Genomic DNA, 15725 nt, shown 5'->3' with positions numbered 1-15725 from the left:
TTAAACAAAATTTGACCGGTGCAAAAGTATGGGCACCCTTATCATTTTCTTGATTTGAACACTCCTAACTACTTTTTACTGACTTCCTGAAGCACTAAATTGGTTTTGTAACCTCATTGAGCTTTGAACTTCATAGCCAGGTGTATCAAATCATGAGAAAAGGTATTTAAGGTGGCCACTTGCAAGTAGTTCTCCTATTTGATTCTCCTATGAAGAGTGGCATCATGGGCTCCTCAAAACAACTCTCAAATGATCTGAAAACAAAGATTATTCAACATAGCTTTTCAGGGGAAGGATACAAAAAGTTGTCTCAGAGATTTAACCAGTCAGTTTCCACTGTGAGGAACATAGTAAGGAAATGGAAGAACACAGGTACAGTTCTTGTTAAGCCCAGAAGTGGCAGGCCAAGAAAAATATCAGAAAGGCAGAGAAGAAGAATGGTGAGAACAGTCAAGGACAATCCACAGACCACCTCCAAAGACCTGCAGCATCATCTTGCTGCAGATGGTGTCACTGTGCATCGGTCAACAATACAGCGCATGCATAACGCCTTTTTGTATGACCAAACAACTCAATCTTTGTTTTATCAGTCCACAGGACCTTCTTCCAAAATGTAACTGGCTTGTCCAAATGTGCTTTTGCATACCTCAGGCGACTCTGTTTGTGGCGTGCTTGCAGAAACGGCTTCTTTCGCATCATTCTCCCATACAGCTTCTCCTTGTACAAAGTGCGCTGTATTGTTGACCGATGCACAGTGACACCATCTGCAGCAAGATGATGCTGCAGGTCTTTGGAGGTGGTCTGTGGATTGTCCTTGACTGTTCTCACCATTCTTCTTCTCTGCCTTTCTGATATTTTTCTTGGCCTGCCACTTCTGGGCTTAACAAGAACTGTACCTGTGTTCTTCCATTTCCTTACTATGTTCCTCACAGTGGAAACTGACAGGTTAAATCTCTGAGACAACTTTTTGTATCCTTCCCCTGAAAAGCTATGTTGAATAATCTTTGTTTTCAGATCATTTGAGAGTTGTTTTGAGGAGCCCATGATGCCACTCTTCATAGGAGAATCAAATAGGAGAACTACTTGCAAGTGGCCACTTTAAATACCTTTTCTCATGATTTGATACACCTGGCTATGAAGTTCAAAGCTCAATGAGGCTACAAAACCAATTTAGTGCTTCAGGAAGTCAGTAAAAAGTAGTTAGGAGTGTTCAAATCAAGAAAATGATAAGGGTGCCCATACTTTTGCACCGGTCAAATTTTGTTTAAATGCAGATTGCACATTTTCTGTTAGTACAATAAACCTCATTTGAATCCAGAAATATAACTGAGTCCATCAGTTATTAGATATATGAAACTGAAATAACTGTTGCAAAAACCAAAATTGTTATAAAGAAAATAGGTTAACATTAATAGGGGTGCCCAAACTTTTACATATGACTGTATATACACACAGTTAGGTCCATATATATTTGGACAGAGACATTTTTCTAATTTTGGTTCTAGACATTACCACAATGAATTTTAAACAAAACAATTCAGATGCAGTTGAAGTTCAGACTTTCAGCTTTCATTTGAGGGTATCCACATTAGAATTGGATGAAGGGTTTAGGAGTGTCAGCTCCTTAACATGTGCCACCCTGTTTTTAAAGGGACCAAACGTAATTGGACAGATTAAATAATTGTAAATAAAATGTTCATTTCTAGTACTTGGTTGAAAACCCTTTGTTGGCAATGACTGCCTGAAGTCTTGAACTCATGGACATCACCAGACGCTGTGTTCCCTCCTTTTTGATGCTCTGCCAGGCCTTCACTGCGGTGGTTTTCAGTTGCTGTTTGTTTGTGGGCCTTTCTGTCTGAAGTTTAGTCTTTAATAAGTGAAATGCATGCTCAATTGGGTTGAGATCAGGTGACTGACTTGGCCATTCAAGAATATTCCACTTCTTTGCTTTAATAAACTCCTGGGTTGCTTTGGCTTTATGTTTTGGGTCATTGTCCATCTGTAGTATGAAACGACGACCAATCAGTTTGGCTGCATTTGGCTGGATCTGAGCACACAGTATGACTCAGAATACCTCAGAATTCATTCGGCTGCTTCTGTCCTGTGTCACATCATCAATAAACACTAGTGACCCAGTGTCACTGGCAGCCATGCATGCCCAAGCCATCACACTGCCTCCGCCGTGTTTTACAGATGGTGTGGTATGCTTTGGATCATGAGCTGTACCACGCCTTCACCATACTTTTCTCTTTCCATCATTCTGGTAGAGGTTGATCTTGGTTTCATCTGTCCAAAGAATGCTCTTCCAGAACTGTGCTGGCTTTTTTAGATGTTTTTTTTAGCAAAGTCCAGTCTAGCCTTTTGATTCTTGATGCTTATGAGTGGCTTGCACCGTGCAGTGAACCCTCTGTATTTACTTTCATGCAGTCTTCTCTTTCTGGTAGATTTGGATATTGATACGCCTACCTCCTGGAGAGTGTTGTTCACTTGGTTGGCTGTTGTGAAGGGGTTTCTCTTCACCATGGAGATTATTCTGCGATCATCCACCACTGTTGTCTTCCGTGGGCGCCCAGGTCTTTTTGCATTGATGAGTTCACCAGTGCTTTCTTTCTTTCTCAGGATGTACCAAACTGTAGATTTTACCACTCCTAATGTTGTAGCAATTTCTCGGATGGGTTTTTTCTGTTTTTACAGCTTAAGGATGGCTTGTTTCACCTGCATGGAGAGCTCCTTTGACCGCTTGTTTCCTTCACAGCAAAACCTTCCAAATGCAAGCACCACATCTCAAATCAACTCCAGGTCTTTTATCTGCTTAATTGAGAATGACATAACGAAGGGATTGCCCACACCTGTCCATGAAATAGCCTTGGAGTCAATTGTCCAATTACTTTTGGTCCCTTTAAAAACAGGGTGGCACATGATAAGGAGCTGAAACTCCTAAACCCTTCAACCAATTTTAATGGGGATACCCTCAAATCAAAGCTGAAAGTTTGAACTTCAACTGCATCTGAATGGTTTGGTTTAAAATTCATTGTGGTAATGTCTAGAACCAAAATTAGAAAAATGTTGTCTCTGTCCAAATATATATGGACCTAACTGTATATATATATTAATCTGCTCAGCTGTTCTGCTCTATAGCCTGCTGCCACAGACTGGACTACATGTGCAATGTGACAGGTTCCCTTTAGAGCTGTAATATTGGTTGCTTCACTATGACAACGGAACCGGTCAGCAGCTTAGTACAAATGGAACTAGTGGTATGACTGGGTCTGGGCTTCTCCTTTTATAAAAATTATATATATATATTTTTTTTTATAGATCTGATGTCTCACACATGAGCAATCTAGTGTTGAGGCCACTGGAAGTGCATTGTATGCATTGCCACGCCTCCAGTGCACTTCTGTCCTGATTTGCATATGGCTTTTATACCACAGTTTCCATTAGGCTGGAGTCACACACAAGGTAGAAAAATACGGACCGTATTTTACGTCCATAATACGCATAAATGGTCCCTAAATAGTGCTCCGTATGTCATCCGTTGTCAGGGAGTGGGCGCGTATTTTTCTCATGTAAGCATCCGTACGTAATCCGTATAGCATCCGTATACCGTTTTTTCTCGCAACCTTGCAAGATGGACATTTAACGGTTTTGAGGCCTGCACATAATTTAAATCATGAGCACCAACCCTATTTATTGCCTCAGCATCAGGTGGCAGCCTCCAAGCTGCCCATTTTGGTGCTGTGCTTGTGTGGGTGTCTTGCTAGTTGTTAGCAAACATGTCTGACACACTTCAGTTCACCCCAACTGACCGTCTTGTGTTCAACTGGGTTTTGTCCAGTTGTGTTCAACTGGGTTTTGTGGATCCGAGGAGGAGGAGACGAATGTGGGTGCATCCGCATTTGAGACAACGCCTCAATAAAGGCCATTTTCACAGGCTTTATGCAGCTCTGAGAACACATCCTGACAAGTTTTTCCTCTATTGTCGGATGACCGTGTCTACCTTTGATGCTTTGTTGGAGACAGTGCTTTGAGGGATCACCTTCCAGGACACCCGGATGCGCAAATGTATCTCTGCGGAGGAGCGCCTTCTCCTTACGTTACGGTATGTATTTCTCAGCTACAGAATGTATGTAAATGATTATTTTCTCAACTAATTCTCTTACTCGGTAACCCCTTTTTGGCCAAGAAACATTAGGTATTGATACCAAATATATGCTCTCAAACTTAGAACACTTTGATGTGTTATTCTACATTACATAGCCGTGGGACATGTGTATGTGTATTGTTCGCCTAGCTTCTTACTTACACACTGTTCTGGTGATCTATATGTAATGTGTGCAACCTTGAGCATGTATTTTAATGTATATATTTTCTACATTTGTTTAGTTGTAGGTTCCTCTCAACTGGCCTTTCTTATGCAGCACTCCATCTGGAGTTTTTAATTGGGCGATCGACAATATCCGGCATCGTTCGTGCTACATGTTCGGAAATCTGGTCCAGAGTTCATCATCCTACATGCCAGAGCCCAAGATGGGAGACTGGTTGAGGATTGCCAGGGGATTTGAGTTGCACTGCCAATTGTATTGGAGCCCTGGATGGGAAGCACATCCGCGTGCGTAAGCCGCCGAACTCAAGGTCCCAATTCTATAATTATAAACAATATTTTTCTGTAGTATTGTTGACTCTGGTTGACAGCAACTACAGGTTTATAATTGTAGACATTGGGGCTTATGGAAGAACTGGAGACTCTAGAGTCTTCAATTCTTCCATTATGGGTCGGCGGCTGCGCAATAACCTGTTGGACCTACCACCACCACGTCAGCTGCCAGGTTCAAATCAAGAAGCGGTGCCTTATGTCCTAGTGGGGGATGAAGCCTTCCAATTGACCAGGCATGTCATGAGGCCATACCGGCGCAGGATTTTTAATGTGCGCCTTTCACGTGCCCGAAGACTGGTGGAGTGCGTCTTCGGCATTCTTTGTGCCAAATGGCGTGTCCTCCAGTCTGCCATTCAGCTGAGTGAAGCCAATGTCAATGAGGTCATCAAAGCTTGTGTGGTCCTCCATAACTTCACTAGACTGCATGATTGCTCCTCATCTGATGTGACTGAAGGTGTGGTGGACAATGGGGCTAGGCCTAGGCCACATGTGCTCCCTTTACAGCGTCCTCTCTCAGGACTCAAAGTACGTGATGTGTTCACCCAGTATTTTGTTTCACCTCATGGTTCTACTACCTGGCAAGATCAGGCTGTATCTATGTTGTGATGTTCTTATGTGTGTGTATATAATTTTTTTGGTTTGGTCTTCTCTGATTTGTGTTGTCTGTTTATATGTGACTAGATGGTGGCCCGATTCTATCGCATCGGGTATTCTAGAGTCTCTGTTAAAATAAAAAAGAGTGATCTACTCACCTCCTGACTCTTTCTCTCCTCTTACCACGCTCCCGGCATCTTCCGGTCCCAGTAATGCTTAGCGCAAAACACCGCTGATGACGTCACGCTCTCGCGAGAGTAACGTCATCTCCGGCCCTTCTCGCTAAGCATTACTGGGACCGGAAGATGCCAGGAGCGTGGAGAGAGGAGGGACAGAGTCCGGGGGCCGTCGGAAGGTGAGCATATAACTATTTTTTATTTTAACAGAGACTCTAGAATACCCGATGCGATAGAATCGGGCCACCATCTAGTGTATTATACTCCTGTTACACCCGGAGCTGCAGTCACCGTTCTGCTGTTACCTAATGTAGTGTACTCCAGTTACACCCAGATCTGCAGTCACTGTTCTGCTGTTATCTAATGTATTGTACTCCAGTTACTCCCAGAGCTGCAGTCACTGTTCTTCTTTTACCTAATGTATTGTAGTCCATTTACACCCAGATCTGCAGTCACTGTTGTGCTCTTACCTAAATGTATTATACTCCTGTTACAGCCAGAGCTGCAGTCACTGTTCAGATCTTACCTAATGTATTGTACTCCAGTTACACCCAGAGCTGCATTCACCTTTCTGCTGTCACCTAATGCATTGTACTCCAGAATATGTACAGGACTGTGCCTGTGTAATGAGCAACGCAGCAGTGATGCCTTTAACGGCTGTAATGTGCCTGTACAATAAGCAATGCGGCCGTGTTGCCACGACGACTAAGCAACTGTCGCTGATCAGCGAGGTGGGATTTCAAATAATTCAGGAAGAAGGCCAAAGATGCATTTTCAAATGTTTTATAAATGCAAAAAATAGCTCACAATACGGTGTACCATATTTTTGTTATATGGCAGATATTGCCCAGGCCATTTAGCCTTTTCTGTATATTTTTTGACACACAAAGAGGTAGCAAGAAATTATAAATATCAACAAAAAAATTTAAAAATCAATTAGCTAGTTTATAACTGCTGGTAGCTTGGCGGAGGTGATGGCGGGAGGCCTTCATCTCTTTGTTGGGGGTTGGGGTGCCCAGCTTGACCATCACCCTGTTGGGGTGGATGATCTTGGCTCCTGTGGGAAGATGTGGCTATGATCCTGCAGCTGCGCACCAAAGAGACCATAAGGATACTGTCGATTATAATCCTGTGGCTGCTTGTAGCCACGTCCATCATACCCCCCAATATGACCATGTCGTCCAAACCCAGGTTGGGGCCAGCCTCCAACACTAGGTCTGTATAAGTGGCCATATTGGGCACGTTGGTTATAGGCTGCCATTTGACCCTGTTGTTGCCAAGGTTGGTTTGGGGGAGGGAATGGGTGGAGGTGTAGGCACACGTGCAGGCGGACACTCAGATCCTAATTAAGCATGCACAGCTGGTTGTCGGACAAGGCGGAGACAGTTACGAGTTGAGAGCTGCCACCTCTCAAGATACACAAACAACTCATATGGGTCATAGGGGTGCATGCATGCATCAATTAGAATCTGAATGGATCTGCGCACACGTAGCCTCACCTCACGGGGTAGGAGACGGAGGTACCGGGCCAGGATTCGGAAATATGCCTCTTCACCTTCATCCTGGGCAGCCATGGACAGGTAATTTAGGACACCTGTGTCTACATGCTTCCGGGTATCAGTGGCAGTGTTGTCCCTTCTCGGTCTCCCACGGCGGCCTATGGCTGCAGGCTGGGGGGACCCCTCAACACGGCCAGTAGGGCTGCTGCTGTTGCCAGGGTCTTCTAAGTTGCTGGCTTCTGGTGGCTCTGCTGGGTCTGGACCAGGTGCAGAACCTGATGCTGGGCCTGATGTTGGTGGAGCTTGGGGGTTGCAAAAGCTCTGGTCAGAAGATGGGCCAGCCACCTCTTCACATCCCCCGTCCGGGTCTATAATGGGCTCGGTATCCGACCCTGTCTCCCTCTCTGTGAGGTTGGACTGAGTTCTGTTAGGAAATGTATAAAAAACAAAATGTAGCTCTGACCCTAAAAAGCATATGTGTCATGTGGTGTGATGTCTGTACTTACGGTCTGAGATCCATACTTGGTGCCAAAAATGCCAAGCGGTCAAAATAGATGTATTTCCGCTTGGTCGGTGTTGCTGTCCCACTCCTGGCCCTCTGCTGTCTTTCCTGCCGGTACTGGTCGCGGATGCTGCGCCAGCGTCTCATCACATCCTCAACTGCAATGTGAATTGAAAAGGGACTGTAACCTTTGTGAATTGTCCCAAGCAATATTCCTAACATTTCACATAGTCACGTGGCCTAGTAGGGGGTGGTTTTTATCTAAATTTTTCTTTAGCAAACAGGGATACCTACATACACAGTCTAGGATTGTAGGGGCTACATTTAAAAAAGCTCAGTTCTGGCCTTTAAGCTGAAAAAAAAAATGGCCATTACTTACGAATTTGTTGTTGCTCCTCACGTGGCCGTTGGGCATAGTCTGGGAACATGTTCACACAGATGCGCCTCCATGTCGCCTCTTTGCGGCCCCGGTCAGAATAATGGGCATCCCGTTGGTCACAAAGTTCGGGCCTTTCCTGGACCAATACAATTAGGAGCTCCATATTAATGTGGCCAGACATGACGCTGCAGGACTCCGTGGAGGCTGACTTCCTGGATGTCTGGAGCGCTTTTTGAGCTAATTTGCATGTCTAAGCTTCCTGATGATGGATTGTTCCATTTCCTGTCACCAGGAAAAGTCTTGCGTATTTCTCGCAAGTCACATGTGTGGTCCGTGTGTAATGCGTTTTTTTGCGCACCCATAGACTTGCACTGGCGTACTACGGTCGTAATACGCTGACAATCGCAGCATGCTGCCATTGGCACGGACCGTAGAAAATACGCGAGAAAAATACGGCTGAGGGGAGCTGCCCCATAGAGAATCATTGGTCCGTGGGCAATGCGTTTTTTTATTGCCTCTCACTCGTCCGTATTCCTCTCTAGTGTGATGCCGGCCTTACTGGTATATCGGATCCCCACAAAAATGGTATCTTTTTCCTGTGGAACAACCACCCAATACAGTCATAATACTACTTCCATATGAAAAACGGGCTAATAAATTATTATGAAAAGTAAAATGTGTCAGCCCGATAGCTTAACTCCGTCATCAAAAATATTCAGCTGAACCTTAAAACCACCATTACTCTCCAGAGGTGTTAGAAACATTCAACAACCTACTCGCCTGTACACAGGTGCTATACCGCCCCTACTCGCCTGTACCCATGTGGTATACCGCTTCTACTCGCCTGTACACAGGTGTTATACCGCCCCTACTCGCCTAGACCCAGGTGCTATACCGCCCCTACTCGCCTAGACACAGGTGCTATACCGCCCCTACTCGCCTAGACACAGGTGCTATACCGCCCCTACTCGCCTGTACACGTGTTATACCGCCCCTACTCGCCTTGACACATGTGCTATACTGCCCCTACTCGCTTGTACACAGGTGCTATACTGCCCCTACTCGCCTAGACACAGGTGCTATACCGCCCCTACTCGCTTGTACACAGGTGCTATACCGCCCCTGCTCACCTGTACCCATGTGGTATACCGCTTCTACTCGCCTGTACACAGGTGTTATACTGCCCCTACTCGCCTAGACCCAGGTGCTATACCGCCCCTACTCGCCTAGACACAGGTGCTATACTGCCCCTACTCGCCTAGACACAGGTGCTATACCGCCCCTACTCGCCTAGACACAGGTGCTATACCGCCCCTACTCGCCTGTACACGTGTTATACCGCCCCTACTCGCCTTGACACATGTGCTATACCGCCCCTACTCGCTTGTACACAGGTGCTATACTGCCCCTACTCGCCTAGACACAGGTGCTATACCGCCCCTACTCGCTTGTACACAGGTGCTATACTGCCCCTACTCGCCTAGACACAGGTGCTATACCGCCCCTACTCGCCTGTACACGTGTTATACCGCCCCTACTTGCCTAGACACATGTGCTATACCAACCCTACTCACTTGTACACAGGTGCTATACTGCCCCTACTCGCCTAGACACAGGTGCTATACTGCCCCTACTCGCCTAGACACAGGTGCTATACCGCCCCTACTCGCCTAGACACAGGTGCTATACCACCCCTACTCGCCTGTACACAGGTGCTATACCGCCCCTACTCGCCTGTACCCATGTGGTATACCGCTTCTACTCGCCTGTACACAGGTGTTATACCGCCCCTACTCGCCTAGACCCAGGTGCTATACTGCCCCTACTCGCCTAGACACAGGTGCTATACTGTCCCTACTCGCCTAGACACAGGTGCTATACCGCCCTTACTCGCCTAGACACAGGTGCTATACCGCCCCTACTTGCCTGTACACGTGTTATACCACCCCTACTCGCCTTGACACATGTGCTATACCGCCCCTACTCGCTTGTACACAGGTGCTATACTGCCCCTACTCGCCTAGACACAGGTGCTATACCGCCCCTACTCGCTTGTACACAGGTGCTATACCGCCCCTGCTCACCTGTACCCATGTGGTATACCGCTTCTACTCGCCTGTACACAGGTGTTATACTGCCCCTACTCGCCTAGACCCAGGTGCTATACCGCCCCTACTCGCCTAGACACAGGTGCTATACCGCCCCTACTCGCCTAGACACAGGTGCTATACCGCCCCTACTCGCCTGTACACGTGTTATACCGCCCCTACTCGCCTTGACACATGTGCTATACCGCCCCTACTCGCTTGTACACAGGTGCTATACTGCCCCTACTCGCCTAGACACAGGTGCTATACCGCCCCTACTCGCTTGTACACAGGTGCTATACTGCCCCTACTCGCCTAGACACAGGTGCTATACCGCCCCTACTCGCCTGTACACGTGTTATACCGCCCCTACTCGCCTAGACACAGGTGCTATACCGCCCCTACTCGCTTGTACACAGGTGCTATACTGCCCCTACTCGCCTAGACACAGGTGCTATACCGCCCCTACTCGCCTGTACACGTGTTATACCGCCCCTACTTGCCTAGACACATGTGCTATACCAACCCTACTCACTTGTACACAGGTGCTATACTGCCCCTACTCGCCTAGACACAGGTGCTATACTGCCCCGACTCGACTGTACACGTTATACCGCCCCTACTCGCCTAGACACATGTGCTATACCGCCCCTACTCGCTTGTACACAGGTGCTATACTGCCCCTACTCGCCTAGACACAGGTGCTATACTGCCCCTACTCGCCTGTACATTTGTTATACCGCCCCTACTTGCCTAGACACATGTGCTATACCGCCCCTACTTTCCTGTACACATGTGCTATACCGCCCCTACTCGCCTGTACACAGGTGCTATACCGCCCCTACTCACCTGTACCCATGTGATATACCACCCCATCTCGCCTGTACACAGGTGCTATACCGCCCCTACTTGCCTAGACACATGTGCTATACCGCCCCTACTTTCCTGTACACGTGTTATACCGCCCCTACTCGCCTGTACCCATGTGATATACCACCCCATCTCGCCTGTACACAGGTGCTATACCGCCCCTACTTGCCTGTACCCAGGTGCTTTACCGCCCCTACTCGCCTGTACACAGGTGCTATACCACCCCTACTCACCTGTACCCATGTGGTATACCACCTCTACGCGCCTGTACACAGGTGCTATACCGCCCCTGCTCACCTGTACCCATGTGCTATACCGCCCCTGCTCATATGTACCCATGTGCTATACCGCCTCTACGCACCTGTACACAGGTGCTATACGGCCCATAACTTCATTTGGGGCATGTGAGATTTAAGCTTTGTATGTTTGGGAACATCTACCAACTAAACTCAGCTTAACAACTCTTTAGAGGTTGTAGGTGTCAGCATGACCTTACATTATATGGTCACTCATGTAACTGCAGACTCGCAGGGTACCGCTACAATTCCTATAGAGTGGTATAGTCCTATAGCTTGATTTTAACCTCATAATAACCAAACTCTCTAAGCATACTGCACTGGGCCGGTGTAAATTTATAGCGCAGGATTAAAGTTCCTGCAATTTAGCTGGAGCAGGTCAGGACCTATGGCTGCCAGACACAGCTGGGGACCCTGGGGAGAAAACAGGAGAGGTTTATTTTCACTTCACATTTACATAACACTCACTGACCACTACTTAGAGGATAGAAGCATCTGCAATGCCAATGTGTTTAATGGACCCGGCGATCATATGATCACTAGGTGTTTTCCAGGCACAGAAGAGCTGCTGGCCCCATGCAGACCTATACAGCTCTGCCAGTGAATATAGAGGGCGCTTATCCCCTTTAACATATGGATCAAATTAAGAATAAAAATTGGAAAAAACAATAATAAAAAAAATATATATATATTATAAACAAAAAAAATGACGCAGCACCAGCTTCAGAGTAAGGCCACGTTCACACATTCAGTATTTGATCAGTATTTTGCATCAGTATTTGTAAGCCAAAACCAGGAGTAGAAGAATCAGGAAAAGTATAAGGCTGGGTTCACACGTAGCGGAACTCTCGCGGGAATTACCGCGAGAATTCCGGAATTCCATTCCACAGGAAAAATCGCATTTTAAATTCCCGCGATTTTCCCGCGGAAAAACTAGCATTTTGCAAGCGTAATTAACTTGCAGAATTGCTAGCGTTTTCCAAGCGATCTGTAGCATCGCTTGGAGAACTGATTGACAGGTTGGTCACACTTGTCAAACATAGTGTTTGACGAGTGTGACCAACTTTTTACTACTGAGGCCGCCCATGCGGCATCAATAGTAAAAGATAGAATGTAAAATATAATAATAAAAAAAAAATATTGTTATTCTTACCTTCCGGCGTTCCGCGCAGTCTTCCTGCCTCTCTCCACGCTCCCGGTCCCAGTAATCCTTTGCGACAATTACCGTGATGACGTCCATTCTCGCAGGATCGCGACGTCTCACGGTCATTCGCGATGACGTCGCGCGAATGACCGCGAGACTTCGCGATCCCGCGAGAACGGACGTCATCGCTCGCAAAGGCTTACTGGGACCGGGAGCGTGGAGAGAGGCAGGAAGGCTGCGCGGAACGCCGGAAGGTGAGAATAACAATATTTTTTATTTTAATTCTATTTTTTACAGGGATATGGTACCCAAAGCCCGGAGGACAGTCTCCTCTCCTCCGGACCGTGGGTACCATCCGCAAATGTTCTGCTTACTTTTCGCATGGTGTGCACAGCCACATGGGGAAAGTAAGCGGAACAATGCATTCCTATGGGTGCGGGATCGCCGCGATTTCGCGAAATTAATGAGCATGCTGCGTTTTTTACCGCGAAGCGATTCCGCCGCGGTAGAAACCGCAGAATTAGCACAGCATTGTGGAATCCCATAGGAATGCATGGGATGCTTATTTTTCGCGGAAAATACCGCCGCGGAAACGCTAAAAAAAACGGTACGTGTGAACAAGGCCTAATAGAAACATGTCACCACTTCTGTATTTATCACCCACTCCTGGTTTTGGCTTACAAATACTGATGTAAAATACTGACCAAATACTGAAGGTGTGAACGTGGCCTTAAAGGAACCTGTCACGTGAAAAAACTCTCCCCGCCTTTTTAAAAGAAATAAAAAAATAAACATCTTCGCTATCTGCAAAACCGGTGAACGCCCAAATATTGGAGATTTTCATTCATCACACCTCCCGGAAAAGGATGGCATAGAAAGCGACCAAAACGACATCGATAAAAAGTCAGCTCGTCACACAAAAAAAAAACGAGCCCTGGATGAAAAAAATAAGAGTTACCGGTCCAAAAAATGGCGACAAACTCTACGGTTACAATATAGCAGCGGTCTCTACGGTTACAGCGCGGCGGAGGTCTCTACGGTTACAGAGTAGCGGCGGTCTCTACGGTTACAGAGTGGCGGCGGTCTCTACGGTTACAGAGTGGCGGCGGTCTCTACGGTTACAGCGTGGCGGCGGTCTCTACGATTACAGAGTAGCGGCGATCTCTACGGTTACAGAGTAGCGGCGGTCTCTACGGTTACAGAGTAGCGGCGGTCTCTACGGTTACAGAGTGGCGGCGGTCTCTACGGTTACAGAGTGGCGGCGGTCTCTACGGTTACAGAGTGGCGGCGGTCTCTACGGTTACAGAGTGGCGGCGGTCTCTACGGTTACAGAGTGGCGGCTGTCTCTACGGTTACAGCGTGGCGGCGGTCTCTACGATTACAGAGTGGCGGCGGTCTCTACGGTTACAGAGTAGCGGCGGTCTCTACGGTTACAGAGTGGCGGCGGTCTCTACGGTTACAGAGTGGCGGCGGTCTCTACGGTTACAGAGTGGCGGCGGTCTCTACGGTTACAGAGTGGCGGCGGTCTCTACGGTTACAGAGTAGCGGCGGTCTCTACGGTTACAGAGTAGCGGCGGTCTCTACGGTTACAGAGTGGCGGCGGTCTCTACGGTTACAGCGTGGCGGCGGTCTCTACGGTTACAGAGTAGCGGCGGTCTCTACGGTTACAGAGTAGCGGCGGTCTCTACGGTTACAGAGTGGCGGCGGTCTCTACGGTTACAGAGTGGCGGCGGTCTCTACGGTTACAGAGTGGCGGCGGTCTCTACGGTTACAGAGTGGCGGCTGTCTCTACGGTTACAGCGTGGCGGCGGTCTCTACGATTACAGAGTAGCGGCGGTCTCTACGGTTACAGAGTGGCGGCGGTCTCTACGGTTACAGAGTGGCGGCGGTCTCTACGGTGACAGAGTGGCGGCGGTCTCTACGGTTACAGCGTGGCGGCGGTCTCTACGGTTACAGAGTAGCGGCGGTCTCTACGGTTACAGCGTGGCGGCGGTCTCTACGGTTACAGAGTAGCGGCGGTCTCTACGGTTACAGCGTGGCGGCGGTCTCTACGGTTACAGCGTGGCAGTTGTCTGGTCTGTATACACTGCATACAGCATTATTTGGTAATCACACAGCGCCACCGCTGGCTGGGAGGTGTCATGGCCGTTACCTCTCGCTGCACCAGCTCCGTATCCGTCACCAGCAGTCTCACCACCGGGCGTCCGTTCGGTTTGCCGTTTCCTGACGTCATCGCTTCTGTGAGGGTCATGCTGCTGGCTTGTACCGGGGCCCGGGCAGCCGCCACCTCCTGAGCTGCCGGCATGGCGGGCTGTGTAGTGAGGACAGCGCGGCTCCTTCCCTGCTCGGCAACACAAACAACAACGGTTGCTATGGCGACAGGCCGTGTCTGCAGAGAGCTCCGGGCTTTCCTGGGGGGTGACGTCATCGTGCCATCATGGCGGCCACAGAGGAGGGAAGAAGGGATTTATTATTTATTTGTAACACATTATGTAAAGAATATTTGGATGTTATAGAGGCAGATAGCTTTGGGGAAACCCCAATACTTTGCTTCATGGACACAGATTTGGTTTCATACCTACATCATTCATTTCTCGGTTGCAGTACTGACCGCGGTCCGCAATGTCAGGACTGGCCTGGGGTCTCCTGCTCCCAACCCAGTGACTTCATGGTGGTCTTTACTCAAACTTTGAGAGATGTACTGATGAAATTTTGGTCCTCGATGTGCGATGGCAATTATTGGCACCTGTGATGGCGATCGCGGGGGAGCCGATAGTGTTAAATGGGGAGATTTAACCGTTTAACCCCTTAGATGCCGCTGTCGTCATTGGCAGCAGCATTTAAAGGGGTAATCGTCATATACAGCTGTTACCCGCAGGATTTTCGCTCACTGATGGGGGGGGGGGGGCACTGTACACTTATTTCCCAGCACCATAAAAAAGCCCCCAGATGCAATGACCTCATTAAGGTCGTTACTCAAACCATGAAAGATTAAATTGTGCATCTTGGGGTGTAAGACGCATGGATGAAATTTTGGTCTGTGTGTCAAACAAGACCGCACCAGGTTCAACGCAAGTGACTTGGCCGGCTCGGACAGGCGACTGTTACACACAGACTGGTGTAACATTTGTAAAAGGCCGCAGCCCGCTCTACTGTGAACTGTATTTCAGATCAGACATTCCAAATAAAGGGAACCTGTCACCGGATTCATGCTGCCCAAGCCACAGGCTGCATAAATCTGGAGGCATTACTTGCAGCCTGGCCGCATGACTGCTGCTGGTGATTGATACAGGTGCGTCTCACAAAATTAGAATATCATGAAAAAGTGAATTTATTTCAGTTCTTCAATACAAAAAGTGACTCTCCTATATTCTATAGAGTCATTACACACAGAGTGATCTATTTCACGTGTTTATTTCTGTTAATGTTGATGATTATGGTTACAGCCAATGAAAACCCAAAAGTCATTATCTCAGTAAATTAGAATACTTTATAACACCAGCTTGAAAAATTATTTTAAA

At 47.7% G+C, this 15725-nt stretch overlaps 1 protein-coding gene across 3 annotated transcripts in view; it reads right to left on the bottom strand.

Annotated features, from left to right (window-relative positions):
- The window catches only part of CFAP69 (cilia and flagella associated protein 69), a 62615-nt gene extending 47709 nt beyond the window's left edge, over nucleotides 1-14906 (bottom strand). The window contains exons 1-2 of one of the 3 annotated variants that reach the window (XM_073581891.1): nucleotides 14787-14906; nucleotides 14357-14615 (exon numbers count right to left, since the gene is read on the bottom strand). In XM_073581891.1, coding sequence (XP_073437992.1) covers nucleotides 14357-14615; nucleotides 14787-14791 — 264 coding nt within the window. In that variant the 5' untranslated portion in view covers nucleotides 14792-14906. Of the gene's footprint in view, nucleotides 1-14356; nucleotides 14616-14782 lie in introns of all 3 variants that reach the window. The other 2 variants (XM_073581894.1, XM_073581892.1) reach the window with 2 other exon arrangements.
- Between the last annotated feature and the right edge of the window lie 819 nt (nucleotides 14907-15725).

Source organism: Dendrobates tinctorius, unplaced genomic scaffold, assembly GCF_039654945.1.
Source record: "Dendrobates tinctorius isolate UK_male_01 unplaced genomic scaffold, ASM3965494v1 ptg000070l, whole genome shotgun sequence".
In the NCBI taxonomy this organism is placed as follows: Eukaryota; Metazoa; Chordata; class Amphibia; order Anura; family Dendrobatidae; genus Dendrobates; species Dendrobates tinctorius.
This window is presented reverse-complemented; position numbering and strand designations above follow the sequence as displayed.